Source organism: Aquarana catesbeiana, linkage group LG08 (genome assembly GCF_042186555.1).
Source record: "Aquarana catesbeiana isolate 2022-GZ linkage group LG08, ASM4218655v1, whole genome shotgun sequence".
Lineage (NCBI taxonomy): Eukaryota > Metazoa > Chordata > Amphibia > Anura > Ranidae > Aquarana > Aquarana catesbeiana.
Window position 1 is genome coordinate 80,012,495 of NC_133331.1, and position 18,669 is coordinate 80,031,163.

An 18,669-nucleotide genomic window follows, 5' to 3' on the forward strand; every position below is an offset into this window, starting at 1 on the left:
ACGTCACCATTTCATGCACACTCTGCTCTGAATTGAGGCAAGACTGAATGTGCTGTCCACCCAGAATGCTGTGCTGCGACCGTGATTCCCATGCATATGTTTGCAGGCATAACTGTGATACCTTGTTAGCGGTATTATGAAGATTCTTCTCTGTGGACTCCAGAGCGGTCACCACAAACTCCTCCTCGGAAAGGCGCAACTTAGATTCCTGAAGGTTCTTGTGCGTTTCCTCCAGCTCCTTCTCCTTATACTGCAGAACCGTGCTACACTCCTCCAACTCCTTCTTACTCTCTGAGAACAGCTCAGTCACCTGCCAAAAGTATAAAGTCCGTAAATATGCTGTAGGTTAGTTGGAGGATCACACAGAAAAAGGTCCACATATTCTTAAAATCTCAAAAACGTAAGCGATTATAGATATAGAGAGATTGAATATATATATATATATATATATATATATATATATATATATCTATATCTATCTATCTATCTCTCTCTCTATCTACATACATATATACACACACACTGTATGATGTATGTATATTATATATATATATATATATATATATATATATATATATAAAATCTATCTATCTCTAGAGATGTATCAGTTATCTAGGAGCCTTGCCTACCCTGTAATACAGAGCATGTTTCAGTATTGAAAGGCTTTCCATAATAATCGCGCAGCTGAAACAACCATGTGAATCAGGTGTTTTAACAAGCTTCATTGTAAAGAATGTGATTAGTTGTTTATTGGTACCCGTTTACTAGCGCAACACCTTTATTTACATAAACTTATATTGCAACTAATTTTTGCAGAGAAGTACTTATTAAAAAAAAAAAAAAAAAAAAAAAATACCCTCTTCAGCTCCTCCTCCATGGCGGCAATCTTTTCCATATAGTCTGTGATTTGTTCTTCTTGATTTACAATTTTCCCTTGAAGCTCTCTGTGTTAAAAATAAATAAAATCAGCATATGCATTCTCATTTATATAACCCAAGCATTTCTAAAGCTGAACGCATGGATTCCAAACTCAATCTTTAAGTAACGCCTGCGAATATACATTTAGGAGTTTAAAAAGTAAAAATGCAATAATTACTTTATAGTCTACCCATGCAATTACCTCCTATCCAAACAACTCACATGTTTGTCCCCGCACCTATGACAAATGCAACAGAAATAAATACAGTGCTACCAGAAGCGTAAAATATGATATTATACACACACAAAAATATTAATAAAAATAAAAAAATGATGACACCCTCTTCATAGGGGTGTCCCAATCTGCGTTATTTACTGTGTTTCCAAATGATCACAGATTGGGACACCCATATGAACAGTGTCCCCTCTATTGGTGACCATTTAAATATTTTTATTCATTTTTTTTTCACACTTCTGGTATCGCTGTATTTTTTTTTTCTGTTGCATTTGAAAAAAGTAACAAATGCTTTAAAAAAAAAAACAAAACAAATAAAAAAAACCTTCTTTAAAAATGTCCACAACGAAATGCGGCCACCTAGTGACCTAGATGCTAGTCTGGTGGTGGGTTCATATCAATGCAGGCTGTTTCAATGATACGAGCAGTTTCTCTGAAATGATTAGGCGCAAGCCACCTAGTAAGCCAGCTCATTCTACACTACAATTGAACATTCCTTTCTAACAAGGAAAATCCTGAACTGTGTGTGAGCTGAGTGTTAAACGCTTGTAAAAACTAAACACATACTCATAGTTTTCACTGGAGAGGTAGACACCATTCTTCTCTCTGGCTACAGCAAGGTCCCTCTTTAACCGTTCAATCTCCTCTGTGTATTCCTAAAGAGAAATGTATATGGTCAATGCAGCAATTGTCATGGCACAGATGGATCCAACACTGCAGCATGTCAAATGTGAGACATTTACCTTGATCAGTGCCCGCTTGGTCAGTTTCTGGTTAACTTCAGGCTTGTTCATGATGCTCTTCGCTCGGTTGGCGTATTCCAAAGTGCTCACTGTTTCCTGCAATAATGCACAATTAATCCCCATATTGTCCTTTGTGGGGTAATCCCAATCTTTCCCATTTCCATCTTTTCCCCAACCCGCTTTGGCGCGTAAACCTTGCGAGACATATTTTCCACGGGTCCCCTGCTCCCCTTCCCTGGATTACATGTTGGATATACTTTCGCTACTTCCAACTGCGACACGCAGCTCGGGCCCAATTTTCTGACTCTCCAACTTTAGCCATGGACCCTTTTGAGTCTGGCTGCATCGATTTTAACTGTGGGCAGCTGCAGCCTGTTCACTTCCTGGATTTACAGAAAGAGGCACACCTCCAGCTCTGCAGCTCTCATTAGCCCTCTTATGACTTATTAGCCCTCTTATGACTTATCCCCCCTCCCTTCCTGGCAAACTCTCAGGAGAGTGAGAGAGAGCTGTGCATAATGTCATAAGCCTAGGCTTTTTACCAGACAAGAAACAGGAAGTGGGCTGTATAAGGTATTTACTGGCAAAAAAAAACAAAAAAAAAACAGTTTTACTATGCAAAGTTAAAACAAGGGCAGAGGATTTAATAGATGGAAAGATGAAAAAATGACCGAAGTTCCACTTTAAGACAAAATTCTTACAGGGTGTACTATCCCCCTTAGAGGTTACATAGGATATTCCTCAGAGATCTCCAGACTGCCCCTGTTTGACGGGTACTGGTACTTACCTATGTTTTGGAGCGGTCCAGGGGTGACCAAACAGCACAGAGACAAGCCTCAAACCTTCTGGCACAAAGTAATTTGGAGTGATTGAGACCAAAATTGAGCTTTTTGGCCACAATCATAAACGCTACATTTGGAGAGGAGTCAACAAGGCCTATAATGAAAGGTACGGAGGTGGATTGCCGATGTTTTGTGAATGTGCGAGCTAGAAATTTGGTCAAATTGTTGCTAAGATGAATGCAGTATGTTATCAAAAAATACTGGAGGAACATTTGCATTCATCAGCCAGGAAGTTGCGCACGGGACGTACTTGGACATTCCAACATGACAATGATCCAAAAAACAAGGCCAAGTGGACCTGTCATTGGCTACAGCAGGATAAAGTGAAGGTTCTGGAGTGGTCATCTCAGTCTCCTGACCTCAATATCATTGAGCCACTCTGGGGAGATCTCAAACATGCAGTTCATGCAAGACAGCCCAAGAATTTACAGGAACTGGAGGCTTTTTGCCAAGAAGAATGGGCAGCTTTACCATCTGAGAAGATAAAGAGCCTCATCCACAAATACTTCAAGCTGTCATTGATGTTAAAGGGGGCAATACACGGTATTAAGAAATGGGGCATATAAACTTTTGATCAGGGTCGTTTGGGTAGTTTCTGTTGTGATTATGATTTAAAAAGAGTAAAAAACACAGTGGATTGATAATAAATGGCTTCAAACACTAACCATGAGTGAAAGAAATGTTTGTGTTATTTATATTCTCTAAAAAATGGCCAAGAAATCATACATTCTGCCAGGGTGTGTAAACTTATGAGCACAACTGTATATCCATTGTAGAATAGAATGGGAAAACCATATTTACCTCCAGGTTAATAGAGGCTGGAGAGACTGTGGCAATGATGGATGTTTTTGTTCTTCCTCCCAGAGAGTCCTGTAGGATCCTTGTGAGTTTAGACTCTCTGTATGGGATATGTGGCGCTCGCTCTACCAGGGCTGTGATCACCCTGCCCAAAGTCAACAAAGACTGATTGATATTGCCAGCTTCACGGGCTCTCTTGTCTACAGCTCCAGAGCGACCGATGTTCTCACTTCCAGCCAAATCGACCTGCAAAGATATGCATACAGAATAAGATTAACTGGGTCTATACAGGGTATCATTGATGGATGCAACAGACTGGACTTCTTGCCATAACTGAACAGTGGAGAGGATGCAATTTTTACAACCACTTTAACTCACTGACACCAACAATGGGGCACAGTTCCTCCTGACGCCAACAATGGGACCCAATGAAACCAACAATGGGGCACAGTTCCTCCTGACGCCAACAATGGGACCCAATGAAACCAACAATGGGGCACAATTCCTTCCAATGACACCATAGATGGGGCATCGTTTACTCCAAGTGATGCTGGGACATTTTCTACTCCTGATGACCACAGTCTGGCCCCCCTAAGGTCTGAGGGATGGTAAACTGGCCCTTTCTTTAGAAAATTTGGAGAACCCTGCTGTAAAGCCAACATGGATTTAGCCATCTGTAAGAGGATACTTCTTCCCAATAATCACAAGCGTAAGGAGCACTCTTTCCACTGACCAACACACTAATGTATCATGAGTTGTAGATATAGGAATTTTTAGCAGGGGTTCCCCCGAGACTGGAAAGTTATTTCAAGAATTCCGCTGATTAAAAAAAAAAAAAAAAAAAGGAAAAAGAAGGTTGAGAAAGGCTGCTCTATAGTATCGCCCTTCCCTCTTCACCTGGCTGAAACATAAAAGGTTATATAGGGTACTTTAAGGGACAGAGAAGCAAAGCAAACAATTTGACACTCCCAGAAGAGGAAAGGGCTTTGACGTAGAAAGAGGAAGGGGCCTGTGCTAAGGAGCTGACTTTCCAAATTAAAGGCTAAGTTCACCTTTTATTTATTTCCCCCCTTCTTCAAAATACACACCAAAAATTTTTTGCAGGTTAATAAAAAAAAAAAAAAAAAAAAAAAAAAAAAAAGTGCATTTATTTATTTTTTCTAAAGAGCGTGTAGAGCATTGCACCCGAGATCAGCAGGTCGCAGGTGCAATGTTGGGGTCCTGCAGACTCCTAGGATAGCTGTCTGTCCATATCTCCGATACTGGCTGGCAGTTACCCGTGAGCAGGTATATCAATGTTCACCCTCGCAGTTCAATAAAAACTACAAGCCATCAGCCACAATGGAACCTGTGAATGAATGACACAGAGCCCTACACGGTTGCATTGTTTACAAATTGTGACAGCGGGTGCGGGAGGAAGATCAACCGTTCGCTGTAACGGGGGGAGGAGAGAAAGAGAAGGAGCAGATGCTGAAACGGGTTACACGTCCACCCTAAAAAGGAGTGGAACATGTAGCATGTTCCAAAAGGTGAACTTATCCCTTTATTAAATTGGCTAGAACGTTCAGAAGTGCATTGCATATTATGTTGTCTGATACACGTAAAATAATTTATGGAGAGGAAAAACACTGCAAATAAGCATTTGATTTCTATGAAAGATCAATGGTTATCCAACATTTCCTCATAGGGTGGTAAATTGATTAAGAACACCAGTACACAGATTCATTAAAACACTAAATACAAAAAAGCTCACCAAATTCAGCTTGCCAATTTTAACCAGCTCTTCCCCATCAATAGTGGTTTCTTTCATGTGAATTGTGATTGAAAACACAGAGTGAGAACGACTGCAAAAGGAAACAATATACATGTTGTGTTTTCTGTAAAAATTAAAGTGCAACCAAACAACCAAAAATAATCTTAATATTGCTACCAGAAAATAATAACAACATAGCGAATATGTAAGATTAGGAGATATGAGAAGGGTGACCTTGGGCTTTAACAAATGCTTGTATTTACCTGGAGTAGGCATTCATCAGAGTAGATGCAGTGGTCCTCTTGGCTGCGCCCCTCTCCAAGATGTGATAAACTTCATCCTTGTTGTGTACGGTTACTTCCTCCAGTCCTTTGATTATCACTCCTCTCTGTAATAAAGAGTACATCAGATTTGCTTCAACAATACAGGGTACTCAGCACAATACATACATGCGCAGCTTCTTATCAAATCCAAAAAATTATAAAACAGTACAGTACACCCTGTTGGCACAAGCATTCATATTCCAGAATTTTACTCCTTAGCATATGCTAGTTTATGATACAAGACCTGGCTTAAAATAGGAGTAAACGCCCATCTCTGACTTGTACCTATAGGTAAGCCTTGTTATAGGCTTTCCTATAGGTACTGTAAATATCTCCTAAAACGTGCACCGTTTAGAAAATATTTACTGTATATGCAACAGATGATGTCACAGGCACATGCGCTCTGAAGAAACAGCAACCCGGGACTTTCCTTCAGAGTCCTGTGCCGTAAACAGCGGCTCCCCCGCGCATGCACAGAAGTAACGCATAAGCGGCTCCAGCCAGTCACACAGCCGGAGTCTGTGGACCCAGAAGGAAGACCAGGTGAAGATGGAAGTGGCCTCCAGCCATGATAGCGCATTGCTGGAGGGCTTTGTTTTCAGGTAAGTTTCACATAATGTGCTAGTATGCGATGCGTACTAGCATATTACGCTATAGGTCAGAGGGGAAAAAAATAAATAAAATCGCCCAGTGGTTTACTACCGCTTTAAAAGTGTCTAAGGTAATAGTAAACAGTCTGCCAGTATCTGTGCTAGCCTTATCAATCCCTGTGACATCTTTTTGGAGACTAGGTTCAATATGCAACAACGGAGCTCAGCTTTTCCATAGGTTGAGATTAGGTCTTACCCCTGCCCAACACCAAGTCCTGCCCCCATTCTTCAGCTGTTAAATGCCACATGTCTAAAGTCTGCAGAGATTCTGACATTAAACACCTGAATGGCAGGGGAGCTTAATCTTAAACATGGAGAAATTTGAAGTCCTATGCACAGCCTGGGCAGACAATTTAAGGGAATCTACAGGGACCGAGTGACACAGCTGAGTCAGAAGAACCCCATGAACGTGTCAGAAGTACCTATAGGGATTGATATACCAAATGTTGAGAAGAAAGAGTCTAGGTTGTAAAGAACTCAACTGATGACGTGTACATTGAAAATCACATCACCTTATTTCGAGGATCATCAAACATCTGCAGTCTTTCTGAAACATCTGGTGATGGGCTTAGAAGATCAAAGAGCTCCTCATTGTAGATTTCCAGCAGAGACACTTTCACTGAAAACTCCGTGCCATTCTCTGAAAGCTTTTCGAATATCTGATGAAGGGTTCGAGGGATTATGCCTGCCAGAGGGTCCTTGGGAGGAGGAAAGAACTCTTATAATATGTAAAGGTATACTGACAATGCATCAAGTCAACATTATATGAAGACAGAGTGGCAGAAGCAAATAGATTTTAAGTAAAAATGACTTATACCAACATAATACAGTATATCTTAGAATGGCAGAGAAAGAAAGATCTCATAGAAGGCTGCGACTTCCTTCAAAATGTCAATTTCCCACCTGGGTGGGAACTCTGGTGCACCGCACAGTGACCAAAACCCTTATAGATCTATTGCTATTTTATGCTCGGAATGCAATACTTCTAAAATTGAAGCAACCTGAGGAACACTCTACATTTTTGGAAGGCCCTGGTTAATTCCCTTATACAAAGCCACAAACCTCTCTCGTGGATGTCTGGCTAAATTTGACAAGTGTGGAATATTTGGTTAGAGTTCATTGCCACTAACGTCACTCAATAAACATGGATAACTTCCTAACCTAGTACTCTTATGCCCTCTACCAGGTTTATCCATCCCTTAAAGATGATTGAGTAGCATATAAATCGTTTTACACTACTCACATAGGAAGAATGAAATGCATCATTCTTCCTATGTGAATGAGTAGTGTGTGTGTTCAGGGTTGGATCCGATTGTGTTTGATCGCTAACCCGTAATTAGTTATTTTCGTTTAAGTTTATATGCTTTGTACCCTTCTGAGCCAGGGAATGCCCAGAGGCTCAGTTTTGTAAACTTTTTTTTTTTTTTAAGTAAAGAAGTCAACTTCATATGAGAGCCCAATGGCTAAGAGATCCCTTAACCACCAAGTGTGTCTGTGCCTCCCTAATCTGATCAGCTGTATATTTTAAAATGGCCACTAGAGGGAGAAATTCAAAAAACTAAAACTTGTCTCAATGTATTGCACACTACACATGCTAGAAACAATTTACAAAGGTGTTACATTGATAACGAGCCTCACATAGCTCTCATCTCTAAAGGCTTAATCACAAATGTGCATAACATGCTTTATTTAGCCTGCTTTGTAAACAGTTTTTCCTTTACTAGTGCTAATACAGTGTTATTTAAAACAGCTTTAAAGATAACTCAAAGTTATTGATTAATGCATAGGTTATGTTATCACACCTCTTAAATAAAACTAACATTAGCCAGGTGAAAGCTAACCTTCAATAGGTCAATACTGGGAAAAACAGGGAATTGAGCCATGAGTGGTAATAAAATAAAAGTTTGAGAAACGGCTACAGCCCAACTCTAGGCAACTAAACAAAATTAGGGGTGGGCACAATTCCCCAAGTTACCCGATTCTATGTTCCTCCTCACTGCTAGATCAGTCCCCACAGTGTCTCCTCCCGCACATTTCAGTGTTCTAGGGTCCTGACATCAAGACCAATGTAGGGTCCAGTCCTGCATTGGATGTGTTGATGCCGAGGCACAGACCACCGCCAGAGCACGGTGAAGCGGAGGATCGCCTAAGTCAGTGATGGTGAAACTTGGCACCCCAGATGTTTTGGAACTACATTTCCCATGATGCTCATGCACTCTGCAGTGTAGGTGAGCATCATGGGAAATGTAGTTCAAACACATCTGGGGTGCCAAGGCTCGCCATCACTGTCCTAAGTAAAAGGGTTTCTCCTCTCCCCAAGACAAAACAAGCAATTAACCCTTGCAGCCCCCACTGCAGGGGAAAATGTTTACATTTCCCCAGAACTGAGCTCTAAATAGACCAATATGCCAAAGTGGTGCACCGAAATGAGATTCTTGCCCAAAACCAAAAATTCAGGTTGCAAAATAGAAATATTTTTTTATATACAATGCCACTATATTCTACTTTATTACCATGAATTTAAATGAATATGAATTTATTTTTGGCCATTATTGGCACCTTTTTCGGTCAACAGGCTTTCACACTGAGCAGTTTTTTGAAGCGCTTTTGTGTAAAAAAAAAAAAAAAAAAAAAAAAAAAAAAAAGCAAGAAAAATGCATCCCTTTAAATTCTATTCTTCACATTGATCCGTTGCGGTGTTAATAATCCTGTTTGCTGCATTTCTGGTGCATATTTGATCAGTAAAAAAAAATACTAAAAACGCACCTCCCCATTAAAATTTGCGCCAAAACGCCTCAAACGCACATGTGTTGTGTTTGTAAGTCATATGACCTATGACAAACGCACAAAAAAAAAGGTGGTAAAATCGCATGCCATTATCAGCACAATACCGCTGACCGTATTTTCAGCGGATAATTTTCATGTTGGTCAAAAGGAGAAAACCATCATGTTTTATGCAGTCAGAATAACTCAACCACCTTAGTCAGCTGAGTGTACTCTTTCATTGCTGCCACCTTTGTAATGCGCCCCCCCCCCCCCCCCACCAATCTATAAAATCTTACTAGGAATTTTAATATTGACATCCATTATATTTTCCAGGGTACACAGTGCCTACGACCAGAAACCAGTCGCGCATGCAGGGTAAAACATACCTGTTCCCATGTAAACGCCCCTTCCGATGACCTCTCCCCTTCCATAGTAAATGTTTTACCAGTACCAGTTTGACCATAGCTAGAGAAAAGAAGCCATGAATTATTCATCAGTCACAGCTTATCTATTTTTTATTATCAATTAATTTTTCATATGGTGTTTATTGCAAGAAAAAGAAATACTACATGCCGAAAAGACACTCACGCAAAAATGGTGCAATTATAACCCATTATAACTTCATCCAGGATGGGGCACACAACACTTCTGTACACTTCAATTTGCTTAGCAGATGGACCAAATACCTGCAGAAGATAAAAGGTTTGGGTTATATCGTTATCTTTGTGTAATATATAGATTTTTATTAGAGAGATATCTATCTACAATATATCTATACACACACACACACACACACACACACACATCTATACAAACTATTAATTGCTTTCTTTCTTTTTTTTTTTTTACATTTCTCCAATATGCAGCAGTGACCCTGGTGTGCATGTTCCTTGCCAGAGTCACAAGCACCCTGGCAGTAGTCTGGAGAACACCAAATCTCCGATGAACTTTTCTCTTTGGTGCATCATGTCTCTGCCTGTCCCCAGTGTTGATTTTGATGTCAAATTTAGATTTTTTTTTTCCCTCTCTTTTAAACATTAACTAATGTTTAATTTTTAACTATACCACTATACCAAACAAGAAAAAAAAAAAAATGGTTTGATCAATGGTCTAGTAAGCAACATGTATCACAATAATTAAAATATTTAAAACAGCACACGTAAAAAAAAAAAAAAAAAAAAAATTTACGTAAAAAGCAAACTGATACAAGTCAGGCTTTCCACACAATTTACAGCATTGGTTTGAAATGTACAGCCTAGAGCACAGACGAGCAAGCCGTAGGTCTATTTCAGGCTACCCCAGCTTGGCAAAACTAGGCCGATTTACTAAAGGATTTGAGAATGTTCAAACCATGAACTGTGACAAGTCTCAAGTCTTTTAGATCCATTGAGTCACTGCAGTATCAATAGCACATAAAGTATTTATACTCTATTCTACCAGTTTTGGTCATTTTCAGATCTATGCCAATTGCTAGGCCTGAACATTGTCACCTGACCAGAGAAGCGAGGCCACCGCTTCACAAGACATCAGCACCAATCTAAATGTAGGGTACAAAAGAGTGGCAAAGGATCGCTGATAGAGTAATTGAGGGTAGGGCCCTCAAAAACTGATGGTTCAGAAACCTGTGCAATCCTTTCTAAAACTTTAACACCCCAGCCGACATCACATCTTGCTGAAATGAAGTCAGTCAATCTACACTATTTACAGAATACAAAATCAGAAATATTCAAACAGTAGAAGAGAAAGAGCATTTTATAAACAAATAGGTGATTTATACAGTGTTAAATATAGTGCTCATTTAAACAGCTGCTGCAATTTTTTTTTTTTTTTTTTTAGACACTTGCATTTTAAGTTTCTGTAGTGCATTGTAAAAAAAAAATAAATAAAGAAAGAAAGAAAGAAAGAAGGGGAGAAAACCACCTATAGTGAGGTCAGAGTAACAAAAAGAAGTGTGCACAAACATATTGAATCACAAAGTAAACCAGACTGTAAGCATCAAAACTTAAGGCTCTATGCACACTGGACGTTAAAATAACGATATAAAAAAAGCCAGTAGCTTTTGCAGCGAGTCTTTCAACGTTTAACGTTTTTGCAATAGCGTTTATTAGAGTTTTTTTTTTTTATTCTTTTGTTTAATGGATCAAAAATGTTGGTGAGCCACGTTTTTGAGCGTTTGACGTTTATCAGCGTTTGGAGTTTTTGGTGGTCAGAATGACTCCTAAACACGATTTTATGGCCTTCAGAAAACAGCCCATAAACTTTACTGCTGAATAAAGTTCAAAAACGTCCATGTGTGCATGGAAACCTAGGATAACAGAGTGGAGTTTATGGGCTGTTAAAGAAAAAACAAAAAACAAAAAAAAACCGTTTATGAGCTCCAGTGTGCATGGAGCCTTAGACTATAATGGCCACTACAAACCCATCAAGCCTAAAGCAATCAAAAAATCTCTAGTCCCTGCACCACCTGATTCATATCTTTCCTGCTGCAGGACTGAGCGTCTTCCTGGCTGGTGGGTGCAGAAATAGACCTTTTTTCATACTGATACATTTGTATCAAACTAATATCCTTCTGTACAAACTTAAGTGCAAATGTTTTCTACTTGAATACTTTGTAGTTATGAGCTCAGATTCCCAACTTCTCAAGTTGATCGACATCCCCGGAGTCCAGCCTCTTGATCTTTGTATCAAAATAGCCTTCTATGTCATGCAGCATGTATAAGTAACATTTCTCAATTAGTGTAATGGCGATGCCTTTCTTTCCAAATCTTCCAGTGCGGCCAATACGGTGCAGGTACTTCTCAAAATCAACCTGACCATCCATGTTCACTGGCAGGTGAAAATTTATGACGATTGACACCTGTTCTATTCCTCGAGCGCAGACATTTGTGGTGATCAAGACCTTGACTTTCCATCACGGAAGTGCTGTATAGCACAGGCTTCCTCTGTCACTGAAAGCTCTCCACTCAGCAACTCTACCTTGTGCCCGTCCTTCACCATTTCATAGGCAAGCCCATTTAGCTGTACTGCGGGTCCTGCAAAACACAATCGCACAAAGCAATGGTGAATACGCCATAAATGTTTCTCAGCGCATTGTACTTTTCTTCTTTGTCCTCACAGGCATCATAAAATTGCAGAATGTTGTCCATTTCTTCTTTCTTAAGCTTTATGATGTTAGGACTAGGCACAAGCCTCTCAGCAAAACCCCACATCGTCTCCTCAAAGGTGGCAGAAAACAAAAGCATTTGACACGTCTGTGGCATTACTCTCCTCACACGCAGGCTATGGTTGGCATAACCCTGAATGCCAATCAGGACATCTGCTCCATCCAATACAAACACACAAATGTTCTCAGGATTCACAAGCTTAAGCTTCAAGCACCAATCCATGACGGTTCCCGGGGTCCTGACAATTATCTGTCCTATCTTGGTGCCTCTAACAGGTCTGTTTCCACGTAGGGCATAGACTATTTGAATGTCATCACAAAACATCCCCATCTGTTCGATGACCTCTCCCGTCTGCAAAGCCAGCTCAAAAGGGGCTGGGACAGATGCAATGTGAATACTTTTTCAGAAGATCTATTCTGCTGAGCATGGCGAGGACAAAAGCAGCCATCTTTCCAGTGCCCGATTGACTCTGGGCAATCAAATTCTGTGGGGGATATGCAAGCATCAAAGGCAAAGCCGTTTCCTGTATCTTCGATGGCCTGTTGAATCCCATTGAATACACTCCTTTAAGCAGTTCAGGCTTTAGGCAAAGTTCCTCAAACGACTTCACTGAATATAAAGGCGAGGTGGGATCCCTCTAAGACCTCTACATTTTGAGGCGACTACACCAAAGATTTATGGATCAGCTTATGTAGAAGAGATGTGGCTGCCAGGTCCACAAATTCATCATCTTCGTGGCAGGATTTACCTGTTAATTTTGTATTCTTGGTAGTAACAAAATCAATACTATTATTCTGCAGGTCACTGGGCTTCCCAAACGGTTACCACTTCTCCACACTGCCCACCAAAGTCCTCCGGCCTCGTACTCTGCACGCCATCTCGGCCCCCTCCGCCATCTCCCGCTCTCTCTGAGCCTCGCACACAGTCAAATATTGATTTAGTTAAAACTAAAATTCCATTTTAGTGGTGTTCAAGTCATCTTAATTGCTTTAGTTTTAGTCGTATTTTAGTCGAGTAAACTCTCCAGTACATTAAGAGTTGACTAAAATCGAATGGGTTTAGTTAAATTGTAATGCATTATTTAAAACATTCTCTAGAATTGCCAAACTCATTATATACTCCTGGAGTAAAAATCTAACATGTTCTTATTTATGGTATTAAGGTTTGAACATGCACTACAGACAGAGATTTAGCCATTGTGAAAAATATTGCTTTTTGACAAAACAGAAGTGCAACTTCTTAAAAAACAAAGAAACTGTAAACTCTATTTGCTGTAATGCCAATGCACATATTACCTGAATAGATTACAGTCTACCCCCAAAAATAAGACCAGGTCTTATATTAATTTTGGCAACAAAAGACACAGTAGGGCTTATTTTTGGGGTAGGTCTTATCATGTAACGTGTATTTGCCAGTTGCTGTGCCCCACCCCCGTCTTCTCTCCTCCTCTCCCTTCCTGCCTGTCATCATCTCAGGAGTCATTTAGCATTAGGCATTAGGAGTTAAAGTGGTCGTAAAATCCTATAATCCACTCTATTACATCTATTACTGTACAGGCATACCCCACTTTTAAGTACACAATGGGGTTTATTTACTAAAGCTGGAAAGTGCAAAACCAGGTTCACTTCTGCATAGAAACCAATGAGCTTCTAACCTCAGCTTGTTCAATTAAGCTTTGGTAATAAAACCCAGAAGCTCATTGGTTTCTATGCAGAAGTGAGCCTGATTTTGCACTTTCCAGCTTTAGTAAATAAACCCATTTGTACTTAAAAGTGGGGTATGCCTGTATTATATAAAACGTACAACGTAGGGTGGATTTGATTTAAATCAAGTCGATTAAAATCATTAAAAGAGTAACTGTCATCCTTGTCCCGCAGCGACTCCTCCTCTGACCTGCTGTTGACTCACGACAGTCTTTCACTTTAATGGGACTGCTGATGGAGTGACACAAGGTGAGGGACGTGGTGGCAGCAGGTGAGTGGATGTCTGCTAACAGGCGCTGCCATGATGGATCTGAAATGACAGGTGCTCTTCAAATGCAAGGACTTATTCTTGCTGGTAGTTAGAATCTTTAATATTTACATATAATAATATTTACAAACAAAATGAAGGTTTCCCATTTAGAATAAGTTGTCAGGTTAGTAAGACAGCGAGATCAGAACCGATTTGATCATACAGTTTGTAATGTACACAGATTTGCAAAATAGGATAAAGGAATATTGTTTTATCTCATGGTTACTGTCAAATTGTGCAAATGCATCAATGCAGTGCATGTTATCTCAGCCTGCAGAGCTTGGATTCATTGAATGAGTTGACCAAAAATATAAATCTTGCAGAATATACAGCCTCATGCTGCATAAACTAAATTATTACTGTATCTTAAAACAGAAAAAAAAAAAAACAAAACAAAACAAAAAAAAACACACCAAAACTATATTGGAGATAGATTCTTACTCCAAAAGCATTTTAATTAACCACATGCCGACCGGCTATAGCCGAAAGATGGCTGCAGTGCGGTCAGCTTATTCTGGGAGGGCGTCCATGGACGTTCTCCCAGAATCTTGCTCCTGTGCGGCACACCCAGGAATATTCACATCAGGGATGACACTAAATGGCTGCTTGTAAACAAACCGGCATCACGTCCGGTTCCTCTCTCCCCTTCCCGTACCTATTGGTACACTGCGAGGGGAGAGGGGAAAGATCGGGTGCAGCAGCGCTGTGGGCTGGATGTGTAGTGCCCACAGCGCTCATCTGTGACCATCCCAGCACTTATCCATCCATCCTCAGCAATACTCATCCATCCATCCATCCTCAGCAATACTCATCCATCCATCCATCCTCAGCAATACTCATCCATCCATCTATCCTCAGCAATACTCATCCATCCATCCATCCTCAGCAATACTCATCCATCCATCCTCAGCAATACTCATCCATCCATCCATCCTCAGCAATACTCATCCATCCATCCATCCTCAGCAATACTCATCCATCCATCCATCCTCAGCAATACTCATCCATCCGTCCATCCTCAGCAATACTCATCCATCCTTCCATCCTCAGCAATACTCATCCATCCTTCCATCCTCAGCAATACTCATCCATCCATTCATCCTCAGCAATACTCATCCATCCACAGCAATACTAATCCTTCCATCCATGCTCAGCAATACTCATCCATTCATGCTCAACAATACTCATCCATCCATGCTCAGGAATACTCATCACCCATAGACAGGTTGAAAAAAAAGACAAGTCCATCCAGTTCAACCATAAAAAAAATAAAATAAAATAAAAAATATCGTGCAATCCAATATACCCAATTCTATACCCACAGTTGATCCAGAGGAAGGCAAAAAACCCCAGCAGAGCATGCTCCAATTTGCTACAGCAGGGGAAAAAATTCCTCCCTGATCCAATTGGATTTTCCCTGGATCAACAGATCCCCCACTGACAGCCAGGTGAAGAGCAGCTGGAGGTCAGCTGAGCGGCGCTGTAACAAAGGTATTTGTCACAATTCTATTACAGAAACACACACATTGTACGCTAATACTGTAAGAGTGGAATTTAGGATCTTACAACCACTTTAAAACTAGGGCTTATTTGCAGGGTAGGGCTTATATTGCAGCCCTCCTGGAAAAAGCACAGTAGGTCATTTTCACAGAGACACGGTACCAACATGAAATATTAAGAAAAAAAAAAGAAGAAAAGCCCTTTTCTCAAATATTCTTCCTTTCAGAAGCTTAGTAGACGTTTCCTACTTATTCTTAGGTGATAGTGCAGTTTTAATTTTGACGTCAAATTTCAATATCGTTTTAGCCCCAGTTCACACCAACAGATCCAAATCGCATGACAAGTCACACCCCATTGTCGGCAATAGAAATGTTCAAAAATCCAGCAACTCGTTGCAGTGACTTTGAAAAAGGCTCCTGCACTACTTTTTGTCGATTTCATGGCGACTTGCATGGACTTCTATTGTATGAAGTCACAATGAAATCGGCAGTGCAAATTGCACTGATGTGCATCTTTGAAATCGCGCTTAAGTAGTGCGATTTCAAAGCTGCGGTGTAAACTGGGGCTTAGCCAGTCTTTTGACTAAAATGCCATTTTAGTTTTAGTTGTATTTTAATCAACTAAAATAGTGTTAATTTGGCAGCAAAATTAACACTTCCTGTCCCCATCTTCCCAAGACCTGAATAAAAGGTTTACCCAGTCTCAGACCACAAAATCACAAGCTTTGCTGTGTGTTACATACAGTACAGTCTTCTTCAATATTCTTTAACACAGTAATCACTTACCATATCAAACATGTAGTTCTTTTTTCCCAGTTTGTCATTTATCCCTCCCGTCCGCACCGACACGTCTTTTCTCACAGGATCAAATTCCAGCACAGAATGGGAGTTAGCCTTACGCTCCAACTGATTGAAAGGTCTGTAGGAAAACAAAAGGTGTTAAAAATGTTTTAATTAATAGAAAGTTATTTTATTTTAAAAATCACCCAATTGTCCTGCTACTATAAAGTGTATCCCCCCCCCCAAACACAACTTTAGTAAGGATACTTTATACCAGATTATATTACTCTCTGTGGCCCTGTTGGAAATTTGAGGAGATGTCACCAGAAGATTACTAAAAAGCAAAGCCCTAATTTTTCCCCACTCCCCCCAAGAAACATTTATATTGCTGTCCAGGGCTGGACTGGGACAAAAATTCGGCCCTGGACTTCATCCAGACTGGCCCACTTTAATTTTGCGAACACGCACAAAAACAGTATATAAACCAGACATGGTACAGGAGATGGTCAGAGACTGCAGACGATGATACAGGAGATGCTCAGAGACTGCGGACGATGATACAGGAGATGCTCAGAGACTGCGGACGATGATACAGGAGATGCTCAGAGACTGCGGACAATGATACAGGAGATGCTCAGAGACTGCGGACGATGATACAGGAGATGGTCAGAGACTGCGGACGATGATACAGGAGATGGTCAGAGACTGCGGACGATGATACAGGAGATGGTCAGAGACTGCGGACGATGATACAGGAGATGGTCAGAGACTGCGGACGATGATACAGGAGATGGTCAGAGACTGCGGACGATGATACAGGAGATGGTCAGAGACTGCGGACGATGATACAGGAGATGGTCAGAGACTGCGGACGATGATACAGGAGATGGTCAGAGACTGCGGACGATGATACAGGAGATGGTCAGAGACTGCGGACGATGATACAGGAGATGGTCAGAGACTGCGGACGATGATACAGGAGATGGTCAGAGACTGCGGACGATGATACAGGAGATGGTCAGAGACTGCGGACGATGATACAGGAGATGGTCAGAGACTGCGGACGATGATACAGGAGATGGTCAGAGACTGCGGACGATGATACAGGAGATGGTCAGAGACTGCGGACGATGATACAGGAGATGGTCAGAGACTGCGGACGATGATACAGGAGATGGTCAGAGACTGCGGACGATGATACAGGAGATGGTCAGAGACTGCGGACGATGATACAGGAGATGGTCAGAGACTGCGGACGATGATACAGGAGATGGTCAGAGACTGCGGACGATGATACAGGAGATGGTCAGAGACTGCGGACGATGATACAGGAGATGGTCAGAGACTGCGGACGATGATACAGGAGATGGTCAGAGACTGCGGACGATGATACAGGAGATGGTCAGAGACTGCGGACGATGATACAGGAGATGGTCAGAGACTGCGGACGATGATACAGGAGATGGTCAGAGACTGCGGACGATGATACAGGAGATGGTCAGAGACTGCGGACGATGATACAGGAGATGGTCAGAGACTGCGGACGATGATACAGGAGATGGTCAGAGACTGCGGACGATGATACAGGAGATGGTCAGAGACTGCGGACGATGATACAGGAGATGGTCAGAGACTGCGGACGATGATACAGGAGATGGTCAGAGACTGCGGACGATGATACAGGAGATGGTCAGAGACTGCGGACGATGATACAGGAGATGGTCAGAGACTGCGGACGATGATACAGGAGATGGTCAGAGACTGCGGACGATGATACAGGAGATGGTCAGAGACTGCGGACGATGATACAGGAGATGGTCAGAGACTGCAGACATGATACAGGAGATGGTCAGAGACTGCAGACATGATACAGGAGATGGTCAGAGACTGCAGACATGATACAGGAGATGGTCAGAGACTGCCGACATGATACAGGAGATGGTCAGAGACTGCCGACATGATACAGGAGATGGTCAGAGACTGCCGACATGATACAGGAGATGGTCAGAGACTGCCGACATGATACAGGAGATGGTCAGAGACTGCCGACATGATACAGGAGATGGTCAGAGACTGCCGACATGATACAGGAGATGGTCAGAGACTGCCGACATGATACAGGAGATGGTCAGAGACTGCCGACATGATACAGGAGATGGTCAGAGACTGCCGACATGATACAGGA

The 18,669-nt window shown here is 41.3% G+C and overlaps 1 protein-coding gene and 1 pseudogene across 1 annotated transcript in view; both read right to left on the reverse strand.

The window, feature by feature from the left end:
- The window catches only part of KIF11 (kinesin family member 11), a 58,377-nt gene that overhangs the window by 21,586 nt on the left and 18,122 nt on the right, over window positions 1-18,669 (reverse strand). Inside the window, exons 3-13 of the mRNA XM_073596045.1 lie at window positions 16,491-16,623; window positions 9,617-9,714; window positions 9,415-9,493; window positions 6,775-6,960; window positions 5,553-5,677; window positions 5,290-5,380; window positions 3,540-3,782; window positions 1,897-1,992; window positions 1,721-1,809; window positions 857-944; window positions 122-310 (exon numbers count right to left, since the gene is read on the reverse strand). Coding sequence (XP_073452146.1) covers window positions 122-310; window positions 857-944; window positions 1,721-1,809; window positions 1,897-1,992; window positions 3,540-3,782; window positions 5,290-5,380; window positions 5,553-5,677; window positions 6,775-6,960; window positions 9,415-9,493; window positions 9,617-9,714; window positions 16,491-16,623 — 1,417 coding nt within the window. The remainder of the gene's footprint in view (window positions 1-121; window positions 311-856; window positions 945-1,720; window positions 1,810-1,896; window positions 1,993-3,539; window positions 3,783-5,289; window positions 5,381-5,552; window positions 5,678-6,774; window positions 6,961-9,414; window positions 9,494-9,616; window positions 9,715-16,490; window positions 16,624-18,669) is intronic.
- LOC141105421 (ATP-dependent RNA helicase DDX25-like) lies at window positions 11,652-12,655 on the reverse strand (annotated as a pseudogene).